The following is a 27,462-nucleotide window of genomic DNA, read 5'->3' as shown; positions in this document are numbered from 1 at the left end:
CCACACCTCAAAAAGAGACAGAAGACGGGTTTCACATGTGCGTCTACGGTACGAGGAGGGACGAAGTTTCTCGTGTCATTTCCGGGAGCGTGAAGCTGAGAGACTTGCTTGGAACCTGATCTCGATTATTAATTGTCACTGTTGACACTTGAGTGGTGTTAAGTTCATGTTATCCGGAAAGTAAACAAGGACTTATTGTGCAAGGCCTGCAAAGCGAACAAGTTAATTCAAGTAGGATGGAGCAATGCAACTTTGTACAAACACTTAAACAACTTTTCTCTGTTAGCTTACCAGGAATGAGATTTTGCATTCCAGCTACGGTTAATGACAGAGTAAGGGAAGACAAAATAACTCAAATAATAAATAAAACCTGCAAAAATCAGTTAAAGGGAGCAACGATGAGATGTGGATCTGCACATAAAAAAGACACACTGGATTTAAGTTCATTCAGATGGTAACAATTGGACATTTCACAACTGACACCGACGGTTAACACATCTTTTCCTTTGGTTCTTCAATTTTTTTCCCTAAAAGTAAAGCAGATTAATTAAGTAGCAGAATTACAAGTGGATATACCTAGATCTGAGCATAAAAAATTAACTTAAAGGGTCACTCCCCTCTCTAAAAAATATAACCTTAGTTAGCCTACCATAGTTAGCTAATCAGTTAACAATATCATTCAAGTAGATACCAAATATCTTCAATAAATTCTGCATTGTCCAAGGAATAGGGATAAGCATGGATAGACCCCGAACCAATATCTTCGAGTCTGATTTCACATGAATTAATTTGACTCCATCCTATGCAACAATCTGGAGACCAGTCTTGACAAGCAATCGCTTCATAGTAGAGCACACTTCTTCTTTCAGCACATCTGCACCTAGCAAATAGAGGGTCACTGATATCATTTCTTAAAATAAACCCCAAACCACCAATTTCATTATTTTTAATGGAACCATTACAGTAAAGTTTCACACATCATTCTCGCTGTTTGCACCATGACACTTGTCTTTGGACTAGCACTCGCTTACATCCATCAACTTGTTTGACCATGTCATAAGCCACAACTAATGCAATGACCTTATGAAAAATATCATGCACAGAAGTACACTTTTACCTAAAGACATGATCATTTCTCACCCACCACAACCACCATAAAGCAATGACAATGACAAACCCAAATAACAACCTAGAACTTCCCCCGTTTGCATCCCCTGTTAACCTTCTCTCCCTCGTGCCATGTTTGGAAGGAAATGAAATGCACATCAAATCTCTGTTCTATCATATTCCACAAATCACATGCAAAAAAAAAGAAAAGAAAAATAAATTGACTCAGGTTCCATTCGATAAAAGGGACACAATACAGTATTATATACACCCAACCGGACATGTCCATCACTCGTGGGGAGGCGACGGTGCAAAGTTACCAGCAAAATACTCTTTACCCTTGGCAACACCGACAACTTCCATAACCTATGCCATTGATTCTCACCTGATACAAAATTACCCATCTGACAATGCAGATACCGATAAGCTGACTTGCAAGAAATAAAACCTTCCTCATCATGTTTTTAAGCCAAATATTATCACGTGGTACAAGGGCAAGATCCAACTGACAAATGACCTTGGATAAGACACTTCCAAACAGAAAATCCAGGTTATGCACATTCTAACAGCCATTATGAATTAAATCTGAAACCACCACATAAGGGTTATGCAGCTCAAAAACATTGTAAAAGGTAGGCTTCAAAGATATCAGCAAATCCAAAATCCAAGGATCCGAAAAAGTTTTAATTACCCATAAATATAAAGAAACAATCATGCAATTTTTTCAAAAGCAGTTAAAAGTAATCTCCAACACCAATTATCTTTAGAAGAAAACTGCAAGTCCTAAGAATCAAGTCCTAACCACTTCAGCCCACAAGATATCAAAGTTATTTAGATATTACAATATCCTCTTTCCTTGCAAAGTAAACTTCATGAAGTGCAAGTCCTTTGATTGTTCATTTCAAAGTTGAAACCTATCATGACAGTAAATTAAGAACCAACTAGTTGATATATCATGTTAGGTAACTTAGCTGAAATCTGGAACAACTCCAAACAATTCAACTCATTTCGCTATAGAGAGAGGGCACCCCTCCATCAAGCTTCGTCCAAGCATCCACAGCATCACCTTTGATTACCATCCTCATCCTGGATGCAACATTCTTTGCCTCATCAACCCTTGAATCCTTCAACGGACCATGCATCAGTCCTTTCACAACCTCGAATGGTGGTGCCAATTTCTTAGTCATGCACTCCTTACAAATCCCCGTCGTCTCATCTAACTCTCCTTTCTCAATCAAACCTCGGATCAGCAAAACGTATATGTCAGCATTAGGCAGCACACCTTTGCTCCCATTCATCCATTTCATGTCCTTCATCCTCTTTGACACTTGAACTGCAGCAGTAACATATTTCCTTCTCAACAGAACCCATCAGGAGAGGTCGATTCCCACCGCCGACAGTATTCAAAGTCGAATACATAGACCAGATTAAAAACACATATCCAAGCATTTTGATGATTTCAGGAGAGGTCAAAGTTGTTAGAGCTAGCCCCAGGATATTTACCAAAGGGTAATTTTGGCAACACAACCAAGACAATAAAGCAGAAAGAATAAAAGCGACAAGAACAAACAAAACACCAGAACACCAGATATACGTGGTTCGGTCAATTGACTTTGACCTACATCCACGGAAGAAAGAGGAGCAAATTACTACTATAAAAGAGGGACACTTACAAATGCCTTAGGAAGATGTTCCTAGGCCATAAAACACCTTCAGCTTACTAAACAAGAAAAACTTAAACCGTAAGCAGGTTTTCTTGTGGTGCCTCTTGTGCTGCCTGTGGTACCTCTGACTTCAAAGCCCAGACCCTTATTTATAGTTCCAAGACGAGACAACAAGTCTAATTTTCCCGATGTGGGACTATGGGACTTGCCAAACTAACAAATCTCCACCTTGGCATGTCCCAACAAAACTTGCTCCACCTTCTTCACAAAAGCCCCAACGGGCAATCACCAATAATGAATTCCAACCAAGTTCAAGCACTGCTTGAACTTGTAAACCGGAAGAGGCTTCGTAAACATATCAGCTGGATTGTCTTTCGTATGAATTTTCTGAACAAGGACTTTTCCTTCAGCAATGATATCCCGAATAAAATGAAACTTCACATCGATGTGTTTTGTCCTCTCATGATACATCTGGTCTTTAGTCAAATGAATAGCACTTTGACCATCACAGTAAATTGTAGTAACACTTTGATGCAGACATAATTCGCTGAACAATCCTCTTAACCATAAAACTTTTTTGATCGCCTCTGTCACTGCCATATATTCTGCCTCTGTAGTAGATAAAGCTACGACAGGTTGTAAGGAAGCTTTCCAACTAACTGCACAACCGCCAACGCAAAATACATAGCCTGTCAAAGATCTTCGTTTATCAAGATCCGCAGCATAATCAGAGTCGACGTAACCAACCAAAGTGTCACAATTTTTCCCAAATTCCAAACAAACATCTGAAGTCCCTTGCAAGTATATGAGAATCCACTTCACAGCCTGCCAATGTATTTTACCTGGGCGAGACATATATCTACTAACCACACTGACTGCTTGTGAAATATCTGGACGAGTACAAACCATTGCATACATAATATTGCCGATGGCACTAGAATATGGAACTTTCACCATATATTCTTTCTCTTCAACTGACTGTGGTGACTGAGCAGCAGATAGCCGAAAATGGCTAGCAAGAGGAGTACTAACTGGCTTAGCATTTTTCATGCCAAACCTCTCCAAGACTTTCTTGAGGTAATTTTTCTGAGTCAGAAATAATTTTCCAACTCCTCGATCTCTTTTGATCTCCATGCCAAGAATTTTCTTAGCTGCTCCCAAATCTTTCATTTCAAATTCACTACTCAACTGCATTTTCAAAGTGTGAATTTCTGACAAATTCTTAGCTGCAATAAGCATATCATCAACATAAAGCAACAAATACACAAAAGAGCCATCAGTTAACTTCCGGAAGTAAACACAACTATCATACATGCTCCTCGTGTAACCATGACCCAACATAAAAGAATCAAACCTCTTATACCATTGTCTTGGAGACTGCTTCAATCCATACAAGGATTTCTTTAATAAGCAAACATGGTCTTCCTTTCCATCAACTTCAAATCCATGAGGTTGCTCCATATAAATTTGTTCTTCAAGTTCACTATGTAAGAAAGCTGTCTTAACATCAAGTTGCTCCAATTCCAAATCATACATGGCAACTAAAGCAAGCAAAACACGAATAGAGCTATGTTTAACAACAGGTGAAAATACGTCATTAAAATCAACACCATGTACCTGACTATAGCCCTTTGCAACCAATCGTGCTTTGTACCTTGCATCTTCAACCCCTGGAATACCTTCCTTCCTTTTGAAGACCCATTTGCATCCAACAATTTTCTTACCCGAAGGCGGTTTCACAAGATCCCAAGTTCTATTCCGATGGAGAGACTCAATTTCTTCATTCATTGCAATCGACCACTTAGCGGAATTATCACAAGAAACTGCATCTGAGTAGGAAGTAGGCTCACCAACTTCACTTGTCTCTTCTGCAACAGATAAAGCATATGCAACCAAATTTGCATATCTTTGTGGTGGTCGAATTTCTCTCCGTGGTCTATCCTTGGCTATGGAATATTGCTCTTCCTCTGGATCATCTGTGTCAGTAGACTCGGGACCACCTACTGGCATTCTTTGAGTAGAAGAGTTTGACTTAAAAGAATCTGAACTACCAATCTCAAGCTCCACCTGCTTCTGCACACTATCATTTGTACAACTAGTAGATTCCTCTTTAGAAGATAGCATAGATAATTCATCAAAAGTAACATATCTACTGATTACAAATTTTGGGGATTTGGGATCAGGACACCATAATCTGTATCCTTTCACCCCAGAAGCATACCCAAGGAAAATGCACTTTTTAGCCCGAGGCTCTAATTTTCCTTCATTTACATGCATGTATGCTGGACACCCAAAAATTTTAAAATCAGAATAATCAGCAGGAGTACCTGACCAAACTTCCTTTGGAGTTTTAAAGTTAAGTGCTGCAGAAGGAGCGCGGTTGACAACGTAACATGCCATATTAATCGCCTCTGCCCAAAAGTCCATTGTCAACCCTGCATTTGAGATCATACACCTTGCTCTCTCCAAGAGTGTTCTGTTCATACGTTCGGCTACACCATTTTGCTGAGGCGTCATCCTAACAGTGTGATGCCGAACGATTCCTTCATTTTTGCAGAATTCTTCAAAATCACCTTCACAAAATTCCATGCCATTATCTGTTCGAAGCCGCTTAATCTGTTTACCTGTTTGCTTCTCAATCAAAGCCTTCCATTGTTTAAATGTTAGAAAAACATCATTTTTATGCTTCAGAAAATAAACCCAAACTTTCTTGGAATAATCATCAATGAAAGTCAACATATACCTGGCACCACCCTTAGACTGAACATGAGCTGGACCCCAAAGATCTGAATGAATATAGTCAAGAGTACCTTTTGTTTTGTGAACTACCGGAGAAGTAAAGCTGACTCTTTTCTGCTATCCAAAAATGCAGTGTTCACAAAAGTCCAGTGGCCTAGTACTCTGTCCGCAAAGTAGACCTCTTTTGCTCAATATGCTCAAACCTTTTTCGCTCATATGACTCAAACGCATATGCCATAATTTGGTGATGTCAGAATCAGACAATGATGATGACGAAACGGCAACCGAACCTGTGACAGTAGTTCCCTGCAGAATATACAAGCTACCAGACCTACAAGCTTTCATAACAATAAGGGCACTTCTAGAAACTTTCATAACTCTACCTTCAGCTGTGTATTTACACCCAAGGGCCTCTAGGGTGCCTAAAGAGATGAGATTCTTTTTCAAATCAGGAACATGTCTAACATTAGTGAGCGTCCTCACAATACCATCATGCATTTTAATTCGGATTGTTCCTCTACCAACAACATCACATGCGGCATTATTGCCCATCAAAACAATTCCACCATTATAAGATTCATATGTGGAAAACAAATCCCTATTGGGACACATGTGATAAGAACAACCCGAATCTAAAATCCATTCATTTTTAGACCTCGTCCTGTCATCAATAGCAGAAAAAATATTTCCAACAATCTCATCAGTTGCTACACTAACTTCAGCAGATTCAATAGTTTTCTCAACAAAATTTTCCTTTTGCTTTAATTTATTTTTCAATTTAAAGCAATCAGATTTAATGTGCCCCATTTTATGACAATATCTGCATTCCAAATTTCTATGTCTGGATTTAGATCTAGATTTAGATCTACTACTGTCAAATTCTCTTTTATCCATTCTTCCCCTAACAACCAGACCCTCAGCCTGATTCTCTCTACTTTCCCCAGTGATATTCCTGTCTATCTGCTCCTTAGATTTCAATGCAGATTTAATTTCTTGATACAAAACTGTTTCTTTTCCATAAATCAAAGTATCATGGAAATGCTTAAAAGATTGGGGAAGAGAACACAAGAGTAACAAAGCCTTATCCTCATCATCAATTTTTGCATCTATATTCTCCAAATTCATAACCAAAGAATCAAACTTATCAAGATGCGAGAGTATAGATGTACCTTCAATCATCCGAAGCATATACAGACTCTGCTTCAAGTAGAGACGATTCTCCACTGTCCTCTTCATGTACAAAGCTTTAAGCTTGTCCCACATGCTCTTAGCCGTAGTCTTTGTAGCCACCTCCTGTAAAACCTCATCAGAGAGATTTAGAATGATGCTGGATCGGGCCTTCTTATCCATACCCGCAAGTTCTTCCTTTGACGTACCATCTGGAATGTTCTCAGCACCCTGAAGTGCCAAATCAACTCCGTCTTGAACCAGAATGGTTTCCATCTTGAGTTGCCACAAGCCGAAGTTGACATTTCTGTCGAATTTCTCGACAACGATCTTTGATATTGTCATCGTTGCCAAAAGATCCCAGAACCAGGCTCTGATACCAGTTTGTTAAAGCTAGCCCCAGGATATTTACCAAAGGGTAATTTTGGCAACACAACAAAGACAATAAAGCGGAAAGAATAAAAGCGACAAGAACAAACAAAACACCAGAACACCAGATATACGTGGTTCGATCAATTGACTTTGACCTACATTCACGGAAGAAAGAGGAGCAAATTACTATTATAAAAGAGGGACACTTACAAATGCCTTAGGAAGATGTTCCTAGGCCATAAAATACCTTCAACTTACTAAACAAGAAAAACTCAAATCGTAAGTAGGTTTTCTTGTGGTGCCTCTTGTGCTGCCTGTGGTACCTCTGACTTCAAAGCCCAGGCCCTTATTTATAGTTCCAAGACGAGACAATAAGTCTAATTTTCCCGATGTGGGACTATGGGACTTGCCAAACTAACTAAAGTAACTACAGAAGTATTATGTCACTCACCTAGTTCGTTTTCAAATAAAAAGCAAAGACGGACAGATTACAGAGCATCACAGAAGGGCTTTGCCATGACAACTCAGAAAGCATGGAAGACGAGTATTGGCAACCAAAATAATGCAGCTAAGGAACTATTGGGGGGGAAAAATCACATCATCTTTGCATCAAAAGCCCAAAAAAGCAGTTAACCACCACTTAACGGCTTTCAATAAAATAAAAGAAGGGGAGACATAGAATACATCATTACTAGTTGTATAGAATATGCTCTTCTAGAAATTAAAAAGATGATTTTGTAATCATGAATAGTTATGATCATAATGTAAAAGGAGCCATAAATATGAATTTTCTGAACAAATATAGCTATGATCTACAAATTTCACAAGTCAAACCTAGAAGAAACGGTTTGTTCCGCTTACAACATCCAAAATTGTACAATTACAAATTCTCATTCAGGCCGTTCATTTGAGTTCCGACTTCTGTGACCAGAGCTGTCAAAACTGCATCATACTGCCTACCTCACGAAGCATCCACCAAATGCATCATTGATCCAATATCTATGTCAAAAGATCTAGGCAGATGGAGAATCTGTTAGTTCTCTGGCCAATCTAAATGTTCAATAGGATCTCCAGTCAGCCGCCATGCTCCTTCTGTAATCTCTTGGAAAAGCTGGTCATATCCCCAACTTGAGAAACCCAAGAAGAACCAATAATCATCAGGAGATTCTTCTTTCAATTTAATTTCTTCAATCACCTGACGTGTTACGACTGGATTTCCAAAATAAACACCTTTCACGATCTCTGTATAACCCTCTTTAGCTTTCCGAATCAAACTGACAAGAGGTAAAGTCTGAAACCTGACAGGACCTCCATAGTAGAGAGGAGAATGCTTTAGCGAAACCAGATCACTGTCTAGTTCTTTAAAATTATCCCAGCTTATCCGTTTGTTAATGATCAAACCTTGGAAACCCTGGTTCTTGTCCATGGTCACTATCAGCACTGTAGAGTTGTCAAATGAAACAGCATTGAAGAGTTTATCAGTGGCAACAGGAATGGATCCCACAACTACATGTATATGTTTATCATGAGAGGTGACTGGTGTATATGCATTAAGAGGATGTTCGCTGTCTGCAGAAATAGCTTTATTCAGCACAATTTTGTTGTATGTCTTCTGGTGAATGAGGTTCCTCGTGAGCAGCCAAAGTGGATGCATATAACACCTGTTCATCCCTGTTTCCCTTCCTTGAATGGATCCACGGAAGGCCTAGATATATATATGAAAAAACATTGGACTACATGATGGAATACTCGAGTAGTCTTGAAAATGAGAGACAAAAACAGTGTCTAAAAGAGTAGAATGATTCTTCAATTACCGGATATAGATACAAAAGCAGTGCCGAGTACTACATGAATATATGATCTGCCGGACAAAATTTCTGATCCATTAGGAGTTCCATTTAGGACAAAAGAACTCCTGGTAGTTGAGCTTAAAGACAGAAAGGCAGTTGAGCTTACTATCAACTTAAAGGGCAGTTGGCAAAAAAGTGTCCTATCAGACTACTAATGTCGATGGTGGACAGAAGGAAAACTAATTGCAAGATCTGTTTAGGAACCAAAGATGCCACGTCGATGGAGGAGCCGTAGAAGTCAAACAGGGCTGGTGTAATAGCTAAGTCATAGTATCCCATATCATTCTCATTTTAGACTGACATAGTAAAGTGGTCGAATTGTCCACGTTTTCTTTGGATTGATGCAGTCATCTCCTTTTGGTTTGAATTCGAAATTTAAATTAAATGTATATGAAGAGTCAAATTTCATCGGGACATTGTTGTCAAAAAGTAGTGCAATTTAAAGGGGGAAGCAGTGTAGCACTCATTATTGCGACACATCGTAGTGTTTGTTACCCCTAACATCTGCCTTCTTTTCCGCAAAAGTATATAAAGTTAAATTGCAATCCATGACAAGTGTAGCATCCATTATGACCATCTTAGATTAAAAGTAACTTTTTATATTTTTGATGCAGGATGACTTGTAGCTTATTTTTCTATTTCATTCTTCTTTGAAAACACACCATACTCTGTTTAGTTCCAATTCAAAACATGTGTTGTCCATGGCACATACTGCAAGCATTGTGCGAAGAATTACGAGGAGATACTTCATTTTTCCTTCATAACCTCTTATTTCGACGCCCACAAGGAAAATGTCTCTTTTTGATCTCACAAAATCACAAAATTCTTTGTGGTGGGAATTGTAAGTAGCATATGTTCGACCGAGTGCAGATATAGAGCAGAGGGTGCAATCACTTGCAGTGAATATACCGGACGACCCGGAATCGGACTCGTTTGCGGAGCGGGCGGAGAACTACTACCAGAAGCGGCCACAACTCATCGCCCTCCTCCACGACCTCCACCACCGCTACCTCTACCTGGCCGACCGCTACGCCCAGTCTCTACTCTACCGCCACCACCGTCGCACCTCCTCCGTCCCCTCCGACCTCGACGCCGATGAAGACACCGACCTCCCGGACTCCACTTGCTCCGACGCCGATGAAGACACCGACCTCCCGGACTCCACTTGCTCCGACGCCGAGAGCTCCCTCTCCTTCCAAACCTTACCCGCTCAGCCCCGTCCGCAGTTCCAAGGTCCGAACCCCGCCGTCGCGGCCGCCGATCTAGACATGATCATGGCGGAGCTGGTGCTGGCAGCGGTCGAGCGGGACCGTGTGGAGGCGGAGGGGGCGGAGGTGGAGCGACGGTTGGCGGAGTCGGCGCGCAAGATCGAGCTGCAGGGGAGCTTGGTTGAAGTGCTCGAGGCAGAGCGGATGGTGCTGTTGGGTGAGAACGCTCGGCTAGCGTTCCGGGCGGCGGCCGCGGAGGAGGAGGCGCGGACAGTGGCTGCGGAGTTGGGGTACATGCGGCGGCGGGCGGGGGAGCTGGCGCGGGCAGTGGTGAAGCTGCGGGAGGACCACCGGGTGTGCCTGCTGGGCCGGAGGATCGAGGGCCTCCAGGCGCAAATATATGGCCTGGAGCGGCGCAACCGGGAGTGCTTCGAGGCCATGGCAAGGCGGGAGAAGGAGAAGGGGGAGGCGCGGGCGGAGGTGGACCGCCTCCGGGAGGAGAACCGCCGGCTGAGGCAGGAGGCGGAGGCGGCGCGGGCCAGGCGCCGTTCGGGCCGGAGCTGGTGGGAGCGGGTGCGGCGGTTCGACTGGGCCCCAGCCTCGTGTGCGCCGCACGTGAGGGAATCCAAGGTGCCCAAGAATTGTTTCTACATATAGATAAATGCACCTTCTTTTTTTCGTCTTCGTATGTTTTTGTTTATTTACGGTCCAAAAATATGGCTATGTGAAGGACAGCACAGAGTTGGTTGTAGAGAGTCCGTGGTAGTCACCTTGTACTATGATATTATGGGTTGGACTAAACCTATAAGTATGGCAGTTGTATCTGATGATTGTCTCGCGGGATGGCTGATCGAATCATGGGTGATGGACATGGGAAATTATGTATTCAGCACGCTAATTAGTATACATGAGGCGTGCATCGATGATGATGATTTACGATGGCATTTGCACGCCACATTTACAAGTTCGAAGTGATACCAGGGTTTATAGCCGAGGCTATTCATTAAATATTGTTACCAATATTATAACCATCTTTTAACTAAGTACAGGGTTTATAGCCGAGGCTATTCATTAAATATTGTTACCAATATTATAATCATCTTTTAACTAAGTACAGGGTTTATAGCCGAGACTATTCATTAAATATTGTTACCAATATTATAACCATCTTTTAACTAAGTACAGGGTTTATAGCCGAGGCTATTCATTAAATATTGTTATCAATATTATAACCATCTTTTAACTAAGTAGATGCAAACTCAAACAATTAACCTAGGACATTAAGCGAAGTAGATATCTATATATAGGACATTAAGCGAAGGAGATGCTTATATATGATCTGATGCATACAAAGGATAGCACTGTATTAGCATTTATGGGATACAAACTTTCTAGTGATAATACCATGACAACTCATATGAGAACTATACAAAACATTTAGATGTATACAAAGAATAACGCTGTATAAACGTTTATAGGATATAAATTTTTTGATAATAATACAAGACACAATAATATTAAGATGAGATGAGGACTACATGAAACACTTGATGCACATAGAGGATAACATTGTATAACCGTTTATGAGTGACAATACAAGACATTAATATTCACACGAGAACTTTATAAAACATGTTCAATTTTATACATAACTTTCTAGTGATAATATAAGACACAACAATATTCACAGGAAGACTACATGAAATACTTGATGCATACAAAGGATAACGTTGTATAACTGTTTATGAGACAAACTTTCTAGTGATAATACAAGACACAATAATACTCACACGAAAACTTCATAAAACATGCTTAATATTATACATAACTTTCTAGTAATAATACAAGACACAACAACATTCACACGAGGACTACATGAAACACTTGATGCATACAAAGAATAACGTTGTATAATCGTTTATGAGATAAACTTTCTAATGACAATACAAGACACATTAATACTCACACGAGAACTTTATAAAACATGCTCAATATTATATATCTAACATATAACATCACACCAAATAGAGATATAAATATGAATAATTAAGTGGAATACGAGCTCATCGTGGGTTATATAATGACCATAGGAATTCCTTTTCTAAGCTATAATTCCTAGATGTCCCTGTTTGGTCAACTGAATCAGAAAAGGTACAAGATGAATCACTTAGCAGATACTCGGTTTCTTCCATACCTTCTGGAATAGGATATCGTTTTTTCTTTCCGATCCTTCTTAAGCTTTGTAATTTATACTCCACTTCTTTCATCGTTGGCCTTTCAATCCCATTCAACTTCAAACACATTTCTATCAGTTGAATAATCTCGAGAAGCTCTTATTTAGTTCCTTCTTTCATGATATGTTCTTCCACGAGATCAAAAGAATGCTTCTCTCTCATTGCTTGAAGAAAAAACATAGATAGGTTTTGCCTATTCTCATGCTCAATGGAGAAAACAGGTTTCTTTCCTGTCAGAAGCTCCAGAAGAATAACCCCAAAGCTATAAACATCACTTTTCTCCGTCAATTGACTAGTCTGGTAATATTCTGGATCCAAGTATCCAAAGGTGCCTTGGATAACAGTAATTATATGAGTTTCATCAAGCGGGATAAATCTTGAGGCTCCAAAATCCGATACTTTTGCCATGAAATGATCATCCAAAAGAATATTTGATGACTTAACATCTCTATGTAAAATTGATATTGAAGCAGCCGAGTGCAGATAGGCAAGAGCGCCGGCAGTTTCTGTAGCGATCCTCAAACGAGCTTCCCATGATAATGTAGAATTACCATCTGAAACATGGAGGTGGTCTGCAAGGGTCCCGTTGGAGATGAATTCATAGACTAACAAGGGGACTTCTGTTTCTAAACAACATCCAAAAAGCCTGACGATGTTTCTATGATTAATTTGAGAAAGAATTGCAACCTCATTTATAAATTGATCTATCTCACTCTTCTTGACTATTTTGGACTTTTTTATAGCGACTACGCGTTGATCTGATAGAATCCCTTTATAAACTGTTCCATGTCCTCCATGGCCAAGCACTCGAGTTTCATCAAAATTGTTAGTTGCTTTTTCTATTTCTTTCAAAGAAATTATCTTTGTTCTCTCAGCATTGTCTTCGTCGGAAGTGATGAGTTGCTGTAGTAGTAAACCATGATTTTGATGAAAGTATTTTTCTCTTAGTTTCATTTGCTTTCTTCTCTTCCATTTCCTTCTGAGGATGACAAAACTTATACTCAAGACCAATAAGCCGACGCCGGTACTTACACCGATGATGACACCTGCGCAATGCCAATCAAGTTTTAGCTTCACAAGCCTTTCCTTTTTATTCTCACACCGAAGCTTGGTTCTTTCTTTATATAGTTTGATTTATATTAGCCACAGTTTAGAGGACTTACCTAATAAAACAGACCGTTTTTGGATGCAGTTATAGCTGCCGATCATATTTCTACATATCCCATCGCAAGCATATTTGTCAGGAAATGTGCACTCGTCAATATCTAACAAACCATAAAGAATTAATAGTTACATCTCACTTTAACTTGGAACCCAAAATGCAATAAATATATATATATATATATATATATATATATATATATATATATATATATATATATATATACATAAGCATACAATAGAACAACTTCTCAAAATGTTGAAAAGCATAACACATTCGCCTCGTATTAAGTTGGCCTTCCAAACGTTTTTCTTTTCTTATAAGTACACTGATAGGTTTTATTTGCATAATTCCCTGAATACTTTCTCCAACAGTGTATATATCCGTACCTTCAGCTATATTAAAAAACTAGCATCAATACATGTAAGATTGTGTGAATTAATACAGCTACTCAAGATTTTAAGGTCAATTTTACCTTCCAGAACCCGCAAGTTTACACTCCTTGTTCTTCTATGTGAAAAAGCACTCCTAAATTTTTTTTTATCATATACAGAAATAACGTTAATTAGAAAATAATACCATGCATTAGGATGTTAAAAATGGAAACCAAATTGTCACCCACATATATACAGAGACAGAGAGAGAGAGTACCTTGACACCCATTGCTAAGGTATGGATTTCCTTGATAACCTTCAGAGCATTTGCAGCGATATCCCAAACGATCTTTGGTAGAACTTTTGGTATTCAGACATGTGCTGTGTTCGTCGACACATGCGAAGGTGGAAATGTTCATTCTGGCACTCTCACAACTCTGGGACTCAATTACCCAACTAAAGGTAAACAACTGCTCAATTTGAGTGAAAGTTCGAGTTTCATACGGAACTTGAAGGTAGGAGCGGTAAAAGAAACTGTAACTGTATGGTTCTCTGTTTGGCGCCATGAGTTCCAAGTGTCCTTCCAACGATATATTGCGCACTATGTAATTGTCCTGGAAGAGGAGAGTGGGAGGATTGGACGTCTTGTTGCATGTTAGAGCAAATGACTGGCTTCTGTAACAGCCCTGATTCAGTCCGAATGGAAAAGAGACGTTAACACCCCCACATTCCGTTAGACAGCCTTTCACCGGAACAAGAGTCGAAGATGTTTCTGTTGATATGAACCAACTGATCAGCAGCAGAAGTTTTTCTTTCTTGGATTGGTCAAAACGGAATCTACAATTGTTTTATAGCTTAAAAGTCAGCATCTACCGACGTGAAGGGGGGCCATATGTTTAAATATGCAGAATTGTAAGACAAGTATTGAAAACGAGTTGAGTAGGGATCATGAGAACTCGAAGATGCAATATTGTAGCCATGACAACCAGACCATTTTCTTGTGTTCCTGTGGTTCGGGAAGTGGAGACGGATAAGGCAAATGACTAGGTATGTATGTTATACCATTTAATTATCTCATGAGCATGGGATTCGAGCAATCACATGGATTAGACGCTTTTCTGTTTGACTGATATAAATTACCATTAATCAATCATAACGGAGAAGCATGATCATTTCAAAATGTTTTAACCTACAAAAACAAAATTAGCATGACTATAATATTATCCATCACTTGTGGCAGGCCATGCTTACCTAATCAAATTCACTCAAGGGGAGATTAGGAGGAATATTACCTTGACAGCCATCGGGTAGGTATGGATTGCCTTGATAATTAAAAGAACATCGACACGAGTACCCAAGATTCTTTTCGTTATAATTAAAGATGTCGTTGCAGTCACTATTGGAACTGATGCAAGCGTAAGATTTCATATTCTTCTCAGCCTCTTCACAAGTAGGATCGTCTTTGATGTACCATGATAGGGCGGCCTCCACTTCTGTGCTTTCTCTGTTCGTCACTTCTTTGAGATCATCTTTAGAATACTTGTTTGCATCATAAAGAAAGACTTTGATGCTGGAGCTGTTAACAAGAAATTCGTTCTGGTCGAGTCGAGTTAATTGAATCCCCAGGGAAGTCCTGTTCCAACTCATGAGATCAATTGTGCAGTACCTGTTACCATTGGGTGTGCATATAGTTGCGCAAGTATCAAAAGTTTCATTAGTGATGGGATCCACTAGAGTGGCGATGGCGCTGCAACCAGAGACATGCAATCCATTATATGTAGTAATAAGATAGGTGTTACGTAGCATCAATTCAGCTGATGTTAAAGAGTAAGGCCAATTGTGAAGATCAACCAATGGAACGTTAATGAACTTCACATCCGCGCCAATGGTGACATTGGGTGTTTTGACGTGCACTTTCCTAGTATCCAAATCGATTCTAGTGACCTCGAGTTTTCCATCACCCAAGAAGAGCCTTGGAGGTTGGTCGGTATCTTTCTTGCAAGTAAGATTAAAGCCCTGACGATAACAACCTTTGTCTATCCCGAAAGGGTACTCGAAGCTGATATTACCACATCTTTTTGTGCAATTGGAAGGTAAAGTGAAAGTTTCCTTTGTTGATGCGCTTTCTACATTTGTTGAACCCACTGAACTCAATTTCAGCAGCAACAGCAACAGCTCCACCCACACCATCCCTTCTCTCTCTCTCTCAGACTAACCTTTCCCTCTTCCAGCTACCTCAGTCCTGTTCGATAAAGCGGGATTCCTGCAGGTCAGAGAATAACTTGAATCGGCGACATGGACAATACATAAAACACTCTACGGTAACACCATAAACCCAGCCACAGGAGAAGCTATGTCTGATAATTAACAGTAGCAAAATTCCCAAGCATGATACTACTGAGGTTGTCTGCATATTTCTAGCTATAGCCCAAGATATGGAGGATCCCTAGCATAAGAAGAGACTTCATTTGATCATACACATCCGTTTTGCATCGATGTTACTAAGGAAAACCAAGAAGCGCAACAAAGAAATTAAATGTCAAGCTTGTGAAGAAGACCGGAGTAATGGGAGAGCAAATTCCACTGACCTTCGCGTCTCTGGTTGTTGCTCTATCTTGAAGGACACCTGCGATAGGGAGTTAGGTCGTTGATATAGATGATGTGCTCGAAACAATTGCTGGAGTTATAACTAACATCGCTTGCAGATGGAGATGTGATGACAATCAACAAAGTTGACTATACATTTAGTGTGTACTGCTACGTCTTTGAACTCGTCAGAGCTGTTCCTTCGGCCACCAATTATGATGCAATGCATCTTTTTTTCTCCAAATGACTACGTTGGTCGGAATCATTCCCACTTCCAAAGGCTCGCGAAATCTAATTCCATTGTCCATCGTACAAAAACAATATCCGGGTCGATCTCGATGCTACGGTGAAAAAGAAAATAATATGAACAACCCGCGACTGCATGCAAATATATCTACTTGGAATTACATGTATGGTTGCTGAACAGCTATACTGATTAAGTGTTGCGTAATTTACTCGTCTATATTATGACCATTATGGAATTGTTAATCACGCATAAACAACTGACTTTGGAAGGCTTCCGGGTATCGACCTGAGATCGTACTGGACTCATAAAGTCAACAACACCCTTATAAGCCATAAATTTCGTTCAATGAGAAGCCAGTCTTCCTTCGTTGGTGGCTCGGCTTAAGTATTGTTGTAAAACCGGCATTGTCGTGGCCATATGGCCTCACGTTTTACATTACGTGATTGAGACAACTGAAGTTTGATGAATCGCTTGCGAATCTTTCAACGATAAAGTCAATACAACCCATCATCGACGCCAGTAGCTTGATTGGGATAGATTGAGATAAACCCACCGGGAAATTAAACCATTCACACTGCGTTTCTCACCTGATAAGATGGCTGATGACATCCAATTGCTGCCTCCTATGATCTTTCAAAAGAACAATCGGTTCTTTACTCGGTTTCAAGTTTGCCTTCGGATTCACAACCAACAGGCATTTGTGAATTCCAGGAAAAGAGAACAGAATTAGGAACAACGTGCAACAGCACTTACAATGGAATGCGAATAAATGAGTGGAACGAGAATGGAGCATGATTTCATGATGACAGGGTGAGGATCATTTAAGTTGTCATCACACCTGCTTCACAACCATCCCCTGTAACGGTTATTATTAAATATCTTATTTAATAATAACGTAACCGTTCTTATTAAACTAAAATATAGATTTTAGTTTTTTCTTGGAAACTTGTTGATATATTTTGTTGAAAATCATGAGGAAATATCATTTTCAACATTTTTAGTCGATAAAATGCTCATATTATGTATGCATATTTAGTTATATTAAATTATGTTTATGAGCAAATTTTTTATGTTTAAAATGTCTAGTGATCCATATAATCTTAATTAATTAAGAATTAGCCACAGCATCCTTAATTAATTAAAATTATATATAAAGTTAAAATAAGGATCACATAAGTAATTAGACATCATATTGTGATTGATTATATTTTATATAATAATTATTATCCCACATGATCTTTTATTATATTTAATATAATTAATCAGGATAAAATATCAGATTATTTTCATAATTTACCCACAGGGATTATGAATTGAAATATAATTTGATAGTTTTATCATAAAGACCATATGAATCTATTTGAATTAAGAATTTAGCCCACAGGCAAATTTTATGTCATGAGATTCATATTTTTGGCATGTTTCACATTGGTAAAACATGTAATTTAGTCTATTAAGCTTCAAATTCTGACATAAGCATGTTTGATTTTATGCAGTTTCTCAAACTGTTAATTTCTCTGATATTCGATGTGATATTCCCGAACTTAGTGGTAATAACTATAAGATATGGAAGGAGACGGTTCTCCTCCATTTAGGGTGGATGGATATCGATTATGCTATCAGGAAAGACGAACCACCTATAGTCACTAATACCAGCACTCCAACTGAGATCGCGTTATATGAGCGATGGGAGTGATCCAATCGGCTCAGCGTGATGTTTATCAAAACTAAGATAATTGCTGGCATACGTGGTTCTGTTGACCAGCATGAAAATGTCCGAGACTTGCTAAAAGCTATTGATGAACAATTCGTCACTTCGGATAAGGCACTAGCAAGTACCCTTATTATGAAATTTTCATCCCTTAGACTCACCAACATAAAGGGTGTGCGTGAGCACATAATGCAAATGCGAGATATTGCGGCTCAACTTAAGAAACTTGAGGTTAATATGTCAGAATCCTTCCTGGTGCACTATATTCTGAACACCCTTCCACCTCATTATAGCCCTTTTAAAATTTCATATAATACACATAAGGATAAATGGTCAATCAATGAATTAATGACCATGTGTGTTCAAGAAGAAGAGAGGCTAGTAATGGAATTGGGTGAGAGTACATTGATGGTAACCACTCGAGGGAAGAACAAAACTGACAAACATCAAGCCAATCAAAGGGCTTATCAGCAGGGAAAAGGTAAAATACCACCCCAAGCTGATATCAAGAAAGAAGCAAGGTGTTTCTTTTGTAAAAGAAAGGGACACATGAAGAAGGAATGTACGAAATTCCAACAATGGCTTGAAAAGAAAGGTAAACCAACCTCATATGTATGTTATGAATCTAATATGGTCAATGTTAATATTAACACCTGGTGGATTGACTCTGGATCAACAATCCATATTGCAAACTCTTTGCAGGGTATGCAAAACCTAAGGAAGCCAGTGGGAAGTGAGCAAAGCATCTTATCAGGAAATAAGATGGGCTCACATGTGGAAGCAATTGGAACATGCATTTTAACTTTAAGTAGTGGTTTTATTTTAAAATTGGAAAGAACCTTTTATGTACCAAGTTTCTCACGAAACTTAATTTCTGTTTCCAGACTCGTATCATTTGGGTATTCCTTTAATTTTAAAGACACATCATTTCATTTATTACATAAATCTGATTGTGTTGGGAATGGTATTTTGTCTGATGGTCTTTACCGTATTTTATTACAAAATGATAATACTCAAAGTTCAATGCATGTTTACGCTGGTATTAAGAGGTGTAATATTAATGAGGACTCCTCTATATTATGGCATCGGAGATTAGAACATATCTCCATAGAGAGAATTAAAAGATTAGTTAAAGATGGAGTACTTAGTACTCTTGATTTTACTAATTTTAAGACTTGTGTGGACTGTATTAAAGGAAAACAGACCAATAAGTCCAAAAGGGGTGCTAATAGGAGTTCAGACTCATTAGAAATAATTCATACTGATATATGTTGTCCAGACATGGACATACATGGTCAGAAATACTTCATCTCCTTTATAGATGATTACTCACGATATATGTATATATATTTGCTTCATAATAAAAATGAAGCATTGGATGCCTTCAAAGTCTTTAAGGCTGAAGTTGAGAACCAATGTGGTAAGCAAATTAAAATTGTAAGATCAGATAGGGGTGGAGAATATTATGGTAGATATACTGAAAATGGACAAGCACCTGGTCCTTTTGCTAAGTTTCTTCAAGAACATGGGATTATTGCCCAATACACTATGCCTGGTTCTCCAGACCAGAATGGTGTTGCAGAAAGAAGAAACCGAACATTATTGGACATGGTGCGAAGTATGCTTAGCAACTCCAATCTTCCTAAGTTCTTGTGGACTGAAGCATTAAAAACGGCTGTGTATATATTAAACCGAGTTCCAACCAAGGCTGTCCAAAAGACACCATTTGAACTATGGAAAGGTTGGAAACCGAGTTTGCGACATATGCGCATTTGGGGATGTCCGTCTGAAGTCAGGATATATAATCCACAAGAGAAGAAACTGGACCCGAGGACTGTTAGTGGGTATTTCATTGGATATGCCGAAAAGTCCAAAGGTTACAGGTTCTATTGTCCATCTCACACAACTAGGATTGTGGAATCAAGAAACGCTAAATTTCTTGAGGATGATGTGATTAGTGGGAGCAATCATTTCAGGAACATAGTTTCCGCACATGATCATATAGAATCTCAACCTTCCACATCAAATGATAGATTGGTTATAGTTCATAGCACTCCTCAAGTACAAACTAGTGCTGAACAACCAATCATTGAAATTCCACAAGTTGTTGATAGTATTCTAATAGATCAAGCAGTTCAGGAATTACAACAAGCTCCTGAACAACTAGTTGAACCACAAGTTCCACAAGGAACCATTGGTACAACATTAAGAAGATCTACTAGAAATAAAAGATCAGCAATTCCTAGTGATTATGTTATATATCTACAAGAATCTGATTATAATATTGGAGCCAAAAATGATCCTGAAACATTTTCACAAGCCATGAGTTGCAAAGAATCAAATTTATGGCATGATGCCATGAAAGAAGAGATGAATTCCATGATGAGCAATGGAGTCTGGGATCTTGTAGAGTTTCCTAATGAAGCAAAGGCCATTGGTTGCAAATGAGTCTTTAAAACTAAGAAAGATTCGTTAGGCAACATTGAGAGATACAAGGCAAGACTTGTTGCAAAGGGATTTACTCAAAAAGAGGGAATCGATTATACGGAGACATTTTCTCCTGTATCTAAGAAAGATTCTCTGCGTATTATTTTAGCATTAGTTGCTCATTTTGATCTTGAGTTGCAACAAATGGATGTGAAAACAGCATTTCTTAATGGAGATCTAGAGGAAGAGGTTTATATGAAACAACCTGAAGGTTTCTCCTCTAGTGTTGGTGAACACTTGGTTTGCAAGCTTAGGAAGTCTATATACGGTTTAAAACAAGCCTCCCGCCAATGGTATTTTAAATTTCATGAAGTGATTTCTTCATTCGGATTTGTTGAAAATCCCATGGATCAATGCATATACCAGAAGGTTAGTGGGAGTAAAATATGTTTCCTTGTTTTATACGTAGATGATATTTTGCTTGCAACCAACGATAAGGGATTGCTGCATGAGGTAAAACAATTCCTTTCTAAAAATTTTGACATGAAGGATATGGGTGAAGCATCTTATGTCATTGGCATTAAGATCCATAGAGATAGACCTCGAGGTATTTTAGGTCTATCACAAGAAACCTATATTGATAAACTTTTAGAAAGATTTCGGATGAAGGATTGTTCACCAAGTGTTGCACCCATTGTGAAAGGTGATAGGTTCAATTTGAACCAATGCCCAAAGAACAATTTTGAAAGGGAATCAATGAAAAACATCCCATATGCTTCTGTCGTAGGAAGCCTTATGTATGCTCAGGTCTGTACTAGACCTGATATTGCATTTATTGTGGGGATGCTACGTCGATATCAGAGTAATCCAGGTATGGACCACTGGAGAGCTGCAAAGAAAGTGATGAGGTATCTACAAGGAACCAAAGATTACATGCTTATGTATAGACATACAAACAATCTGGATGTGATTGGTTACTCAGATTCAGACTTCGCCGGTTGTGTTGATTCTCGTAAATCAACATCAGGATATATTTTTATGATGGTCGGTGGAGCTATTTCTTGGAGAAGCGCTAAGCAGACCTTGACTGCTACTTCTACCATGGAAGCTGAGTTTGTCTCCTGCTTTGAGGCTACTTCACATGGTATATGGCTTAAGAGTTTCATTTCTGGGCTTAGAATCATGGATTCTATTTCTAGGCCATTAAGAATTTTCTGTGACAATTCAGCTGCTGTCTTTATGGCTAAAAACAATAAAAGTCGAAGTCGAAGTAAACACATCGACATTAAGTATTTAGCCATAAGAGAACGTGTAAAAGAAAAGAAAGTGGTCATTGAGCACATTAGCACTGAATTGATGATTGCTGATCCTTTGACTAAAGGCATGCCACCTCTAAAATTCAAGGATCATGTAAAGAAAATGGGACTTAGTTCCACTTTGTAATGATATTGAAACTCTTATATATTGTGAAATTTTCTCATTTATGTGCACATTATTTTGAGAAAATATATTGTTGTTGGACCAAGAATAAACATAAGGTTTATTCATAAAGTAATATTACCACATTAAGATTAAGAAACTAAATACATCGTGATACATGGATGATAATACTCGTTCTTAGAGGACTTATCGCTATGATTCATGTATTTATTTCTTAAGAAAGTTGTTCGAGAAAGATTAATTCAAATTATTAAGATAAACGTATGGACCAAGTGGGAGAATGTAACGGTTATTATTAAATATCTTATTTAATAATAACGTAACCGTTCTTATTAAGATTCATAATTCATTATCATGAATTTCTTTATTTATTATGGTTTAAATGATTTCAGTTTCTTATTCTTTATGCATGAAACCGTTATTATTAAATTAAATATTTAATATCATTAAGTTCTTCATTATGGTCCAAACGTTATAAATTTGAATTAATTCTTGAACGTTATGAGTTGGTGATGATAAATGTTCTTGATGGGAGAACATCTATATATACATGAGGATTTTGGTCCCTTGGCTCAATCATCTCTTTGAAATCTTTGAAACCAAAGGCTTTCCTACACCATCTAAAGCGAGAGTTCTGAGCCGAGAAGAACCAAAGTTCAAGAAGAAACCTCTGCAGAAATTCTTGGCGACAATGGCTGGAGGTACGCTATTTCGTTTCCGCATAATTTTATTGTGTTTCTATTATAACAATTTGGAAACACAAGTTAGCTTCATCAAAATTTCTTACATCCCCTATTTAGAGTTTGCATATGGTGGTAATATATATAAGGATAAAAAATAATTGAAAAGTCTCCATTCCTGCAAATATTATAATTGATTTCTTAATTTTATCTGACATGCCAGTTCAAACAGGAGAAAGATTAATGCCATGACTATCACATCTCCAAAACGACAATGGACCTTGACTTCCAAGTCTTTACACTAAGTCCTATGGTAGAATGTGTTGTGATGCTAACTTGTGTTATCTGTCCTCCCTAGAAAAAAAAATCCTTGTGCTCGTGGAAATTTCAAATAGGAGGCAAAAACATGCATTTTGACTTAAAAACTTGACTTGAGCCTTAAAATAAATAGAACATACCGATATTTAGATTAATAATTTGCAAGCACAACGCCTTAGATAATTTAGGAAAACAATTTAAATCAATATTAGAGTAAAATAATAAAACCACATAAGTAAAATTAGAATTTTAAAATATTTTTTTTCTGAAGACCCCACCCTTCTTGTTTAAGTAATATCTAACCAACACTTCAAAGATTAATTGGGAAAGAAGGGGAATAAAAATATAAATGTTGTCTTCCGAGTATTTGTTTCAGAGTAATAATTAGAACTACACTACGGAACAGACTTGACTAGAATTGTAGATTATCTATTTCGACTTATTGAAGTTATTATGGCTTGCGAAGTAATGTTTTATCTTTGAAGTTAAATGTAGACTTTAAGGTTAACATATACTTTTCATATTTTCTCTTATTAGCCTACAGTGATAGTCGTCTAAAGCTTCCATCTATGAGTGAGACATCATGTTTGGATTTTCTATCGGATTATTGGTATCTCTTCGTTCGAAGAGAAACTAATTTAGAGATTTTCACATAAGTCGTTCTCACTTCTATCTTCTTATTGCACTATGATTTATTTCGGGTAATATATCATGATTGTAATCTAAAAACTTATGTTATTTAGTTTATGAAGCAATATTGATAGCGGGACTAATCCTAAACTACTCATTTCTTAATTTATTTTAGATATAAAATTACTTTCTAATAGAATCCCACTAATAGTAACAGAAATAGAGATTTAACTCATATACTAAAAGCCAAACAATGGTCATTTCAACGTCCAAATATGATGGTGGTATAGTTGAAGTTATTGTTGGATTGTCAAGAAATGTCTTTATCTTTGAAGTGTATATATAATTTTTCAACCATAAATATGAACTTTCGGGTAGCTTATCCTTTTTCTTTTTCTTTTTCTCATCAATCAACGCTTGTAGTCCATTTATGAGTGAGAATCATGTTTGAATTTTTCATTAGGTTGCTGTTCTACATAACTCGTTCTCGCTCCTCTTTGTCACCAAAAGAAGTGACTCGGAATCTGATAGGTAAGGCTGATACGAAGACGAGACAGTTTATAGCACAAGAGTGCAGCATTTTTTTTTTGAAGTTTTTTTAATTTACCCAAGCTAATATCTATCTCATAAAAATTAATACTTTAGATTTTTTTTTGTCCCTTAATCTTTCATCATGTGCTATTGTCACGAATCATAGATAACTAATATATTAACTTCTTTTTATTAGCATATATATATATATATATATATATATAAATATATATATATATATATATATCACATAATTTTTTACACCTTTTTGTTAGCTGATACTATCTTTGTATTCAAGTTTATATTAATTTAGATTCAAAGTCTTGAGAAATCTAACATCACTTACCTTCATACGAATAACTATATATACGAGTTAATCTTGATGCTATGGTAAAAAAGAAAATAATGAATGAATGACCCATGATTATTGTAAATGGATTGCTAGTTATAGTTATATGTATGGGTGCTGATCGACTAAACTGTGTCACATATTTTACGCAAGGTGTATGAAAATGAAACATCAAAATCATACGGTGAAGATCATCAAAATTAGAAACTAATGGAGTGCTCAAGTACTTAATAGTAGTGTCAAATGTTTAAAACAATAACTACAAAGGTTAGAGAGAAAAGAAATTATGATTGGCTCCTCTTAGCTGACCATCATTTTCCACAATGAGGATAATTACACAGTTTTGAAATAATTCATTTGACATAGAAAATGATATATTAAAATGGATCGACTTCGCCCTTTCTTGGCAACCTCCTGAACTTAAAAGAAAAGTAAAGAGCATGATTCCAATTGATATTAACGTAATGTTTCAACAACTCGTATCTTAGAAAGTCAACAAGGCAGTCAGTTTAAGCCCGTCTCATTAGATCATTAGTGGTCAAAGTAGCAGCACGAGTCTATCTAGCATGAACAGCACGTTCACGCTACAGAAGGTGTGGCCCTTGTGAATCCACCCCTTTGCAGAAGGTGTGGCCGATTTCAATAGAATACAAATTAACATACCAAGTTTCTGTCCCAACAATATTCTCATTCTATGTGGCTCTCACATGATCTTTGAAATGTATTTGGGATGAAAATTTCAAACACAACATTATCCAAAACAGCATTACATTATATCATCAAACCCAAAGATGATAGATACACTGCAACATTATATAGGCATACGTGGAGATCAAACGGTCAACAAAACATGAATATTTATAGACTCACCTTGGATAATTGTGTGACCTCAAGAGTTCCATCTCCAAGCTATAATTTGAGAAAGAATTACAACCTTATTTAGAATTGATTTATCTCACTCTTCTTCTTAATTTTAGAATTTTTATGGCAACTACACCTTGATCCGGTATAATTCCTTTTGAACTGCTCCATGTCCTCCACCATCGAGTATTCGATTCTCATAAAAAAATGTTAATTGATTTCTATCTTCTGAAGAAAATATTTTTGTTGTTCTCCATGCAATATTTTCAATGGAATAGATTAACTGTTGTAGTGGTAATCCATAATTTTGACGGACGTACCTTACCCTTATTTTCTTTTGATTTCTCTTCTTCCATTTCTTTCTTAGAACCACAGAAACCTATACATAACAGTAGCAGGCCCGTGCCATTGCTTGCACCGAAGATAACACCTGCACAGTACCGATCAAGTTTTAGCTACTATTAACTTCCCGTCTGTGTTTCATAGCTTTGTCAATGACGTTTAGTTTCTTTTTCTATTTCTTTTGCTTTCTTTTCCATTTCAGTTACTCGATCATGCAATTCCACGTACCTAACAAAAGAGTCTGCTTTTTGTCAGGGATGCACTGTCCCTGTTTACGATCACCGAATGTCCCCGGTTTACATGCGCACGCAATTGTATCTGCCGTTCGTATTAGCACAAATCCCATGCCAAACATATTTCTCAAGAAAGCTGCATTCATTGATGTCTAACAGACCATCAAAAGATTAAAAGTTATGTCTAACATCGGGATTTAACTTTTGAATCCAATTTTTAGGGAAGCTACTATTCATAACCTCCTCTTTACAATTGACAATCTCCTTACTATAGGCAATCATTTATAAAATAATAAAATATTATTTTATTATTAACAATCTTTGAATTATTATTTTATTTTTTTCTTCTCACAATCACTTATTTCATCGTCGCAATTGATGTTGCTTATTGTTACCGCTTGCCATGCTCGATGTCATTTTTTTTAAGAGAAGAAGATGATATTTATATCTATTTGTCAGATAATTTTAAAATATTAAAAAAATTAAATTAAAATTATAAATAATAAAAAAATAGATTACAAATAGTAATATCCTCTCTTAAAAAGAAGATTACTTTGTTTAGTCCCTTCTTTCGTTATAAGATCTTCTATGAGTTCGTACAAGTGTTTGTTTATTCTGTGGAAAGATAGGTTCTATTTATTTTTGAGGCTCTAAAATCTGATACTTTTGTCATGAAATGATCACCCAAAAGCATGCTCGACGACTTAACATCTCTGTGTAAAATAGATATGGAAATAGCTAAGGTGCAAATAGGCAAGTGCTGCATAAGTGATGTTGTCAAGTAAAAGTAAGAAGCGCATCAAGAAATTAAATGTCAAATTTGTGAAGAAGACAGCAGTAATGGGAGAACAAATTTTATGGTACAGCGGTCAACAAAGTTGATTTGACTTGTCCTATGTACATTCGTAACATGAACTTCATGTTGGTCGAAGCTTGTCTGGGTTCTATTCGAATCGAAATATTAGAATTATTATTGAATCGAAATCGAATTTAGGTGGTTCGATTTTGATTTCTGATTTTGGAAAATTAAGATCGATGATTTCGGTTCCAAATCAACTGTTTCGATTTCGAACCGTTTAAATATTTTTAAAAATAATTATATATTATATATAGTATAGTGGCTAAAATACTAAATTTAAATAAATGTATATGAGTTTCAGAGAGACTTTTTGTTTGATTAAAGATTTTCTTTGAAAAGAGCTATTTAGTTGGATTAAAAATTTTATTATT

At 37.4% G+C, this 27,462-nt stretch overlaps 4 protein-coding genes across 4 annotated transcripts; 1 reads left to right on the top strand and 3 right to left on the bottom strand.

The window, feature by feature from the left end:
* Positions 1-8,082: 8,082 nt before the first annotated feature.
* Positions 8,083-8,718, bottom strand: LOC135611873 (uncharacterized). The gene has a single exon (XM_065107524.1). It carries the CDS (start codon positions 8,716-8,718, stop codon positions 8,083-8,085), a length of 636 nt encoding a protein of 211 aa, XP_064963596.1.
* Positions 8,719-9,514: 796 nt separating this feature from the next.
* Positions 9,515-10,934, top strand: LOC135611865 (kinase-interacting family protein-like). Its single transcript, XM_065107514.1, has 3 exons — positions 9,515-9,521; positions 9,746-10,008; positions 10,051-10,934. The coding sequence occupies exons 1-3, from the start codon at positions 9,515-9,517 to the stop codon at positions 10,762-10,764; spliced, it is 984 nt and encodes a 327-aa protein (XP_064963586.1). The 3' UTR covers positions 10,765-10,934.
* A 1,206-nt stretch (positions 10,935-12,140) lies between these two features.
* LOC135604266 (wall-associated receptor kinase-like 1) lies at positions 12,141-13,373 on the bottom strand. The gene has a single exon (XM_065094358.1). The coding sequence runs from the start codon at positions 13,293-13,295 to the stop codon at positions 12,441-12,443; it is 855 nt and encodes a 284-aa protein (XP_064950430.1). The 5' UTR covers positions 13,296-13,373; the 3' UTR covers positions 12,141-12,440.
* Positions 13,374-13,475: 102 nt separating this feature from the next.
* Positions 13,476-16,225, bottom strand: LOC135611854 (wall-associated receptor kinase 1-like). The gene is made up of 3 exons (XM_065107505.1): positions 15,170-16,225; positions 14,155-14,649; positions 13,476-13,606 (listed from the first exon to the last, which is right to left on the bottom strand). The coding sequence occupies exons 1-3, from the start codon at positions 16,065-16,067 to the stop codon at positions 13,476-13,478; spliced, it is 1,524 nt and encodes a 507-aa protein (XP_064963577.1). The 5' UTR covers positions 16,068-16,225.
* Between the last annotated feature and the right edge of the window lie 11,237 nt (positions 16,226-27,462).

Source organism: Musa acuminata, chromosome BXJ1-2 (genome assembly GCF_036884655.1).
Source record: "Musa acuminata AAA Group cultivar baxijiao chromosome BXJ1-2, Cavendish_Baxijiao_AAA, whole genome shotgun sequence".
Taxonomy (NCBI): Eukaryota; Viridiplantae; Streptophyta; class Magnoliopsida; order Zingiberales; family Musaceae; genus Musa; species Musa acuminata.
This window is presented reverse-complemented; position numbering and strand designations above follow the sequence as displayed.

Coding starts and splice junctions, on each gene's coding strand:
- LOC135611873 (XM_065107524.1), bottom strand. CDS start 8,718: ATGAACAGGTGTTATATGCATCCACTTTGGCTGCTCACGAGGAACCTC.
- LOC135611865 (XM_065107514.1), top strand. Junction 10,009..10,050: donor ACGCCGATGAAGACACCGAC/CTCCCGGACTCC, acceptor GAAGACACCGAC/CTCCCGGACTCCACTTGCTC.
- LOC135604266 (XM_065094358.1), bottom strand. CDS start 13,295: ATGAAACTAAGAGAAAAATACTTTCATCAAAATCATGGTTTACTACTA.
- LOC135611854 (XM_065107505.1), bottom strand. CDS start 16,067: ATGGTGTGGGTGGAGCTGTTGCTGTTGCTGCTGAAATTGAGTTCAGTG. Junction 14,650..15,169: donor CCTACCCGATGGCTGTCAAG/GTAATATTCCTC, acceptor TCATATCAACAG/AAACATCTTCGACTCTTGTT. Junction 13,607..14,154: donor CCTTAGCAATGGGTGTCAAG/GTACTCTCTCTC, acceptor ATGGTTTGTTAG/ATATTGACGAGTGCACATTT.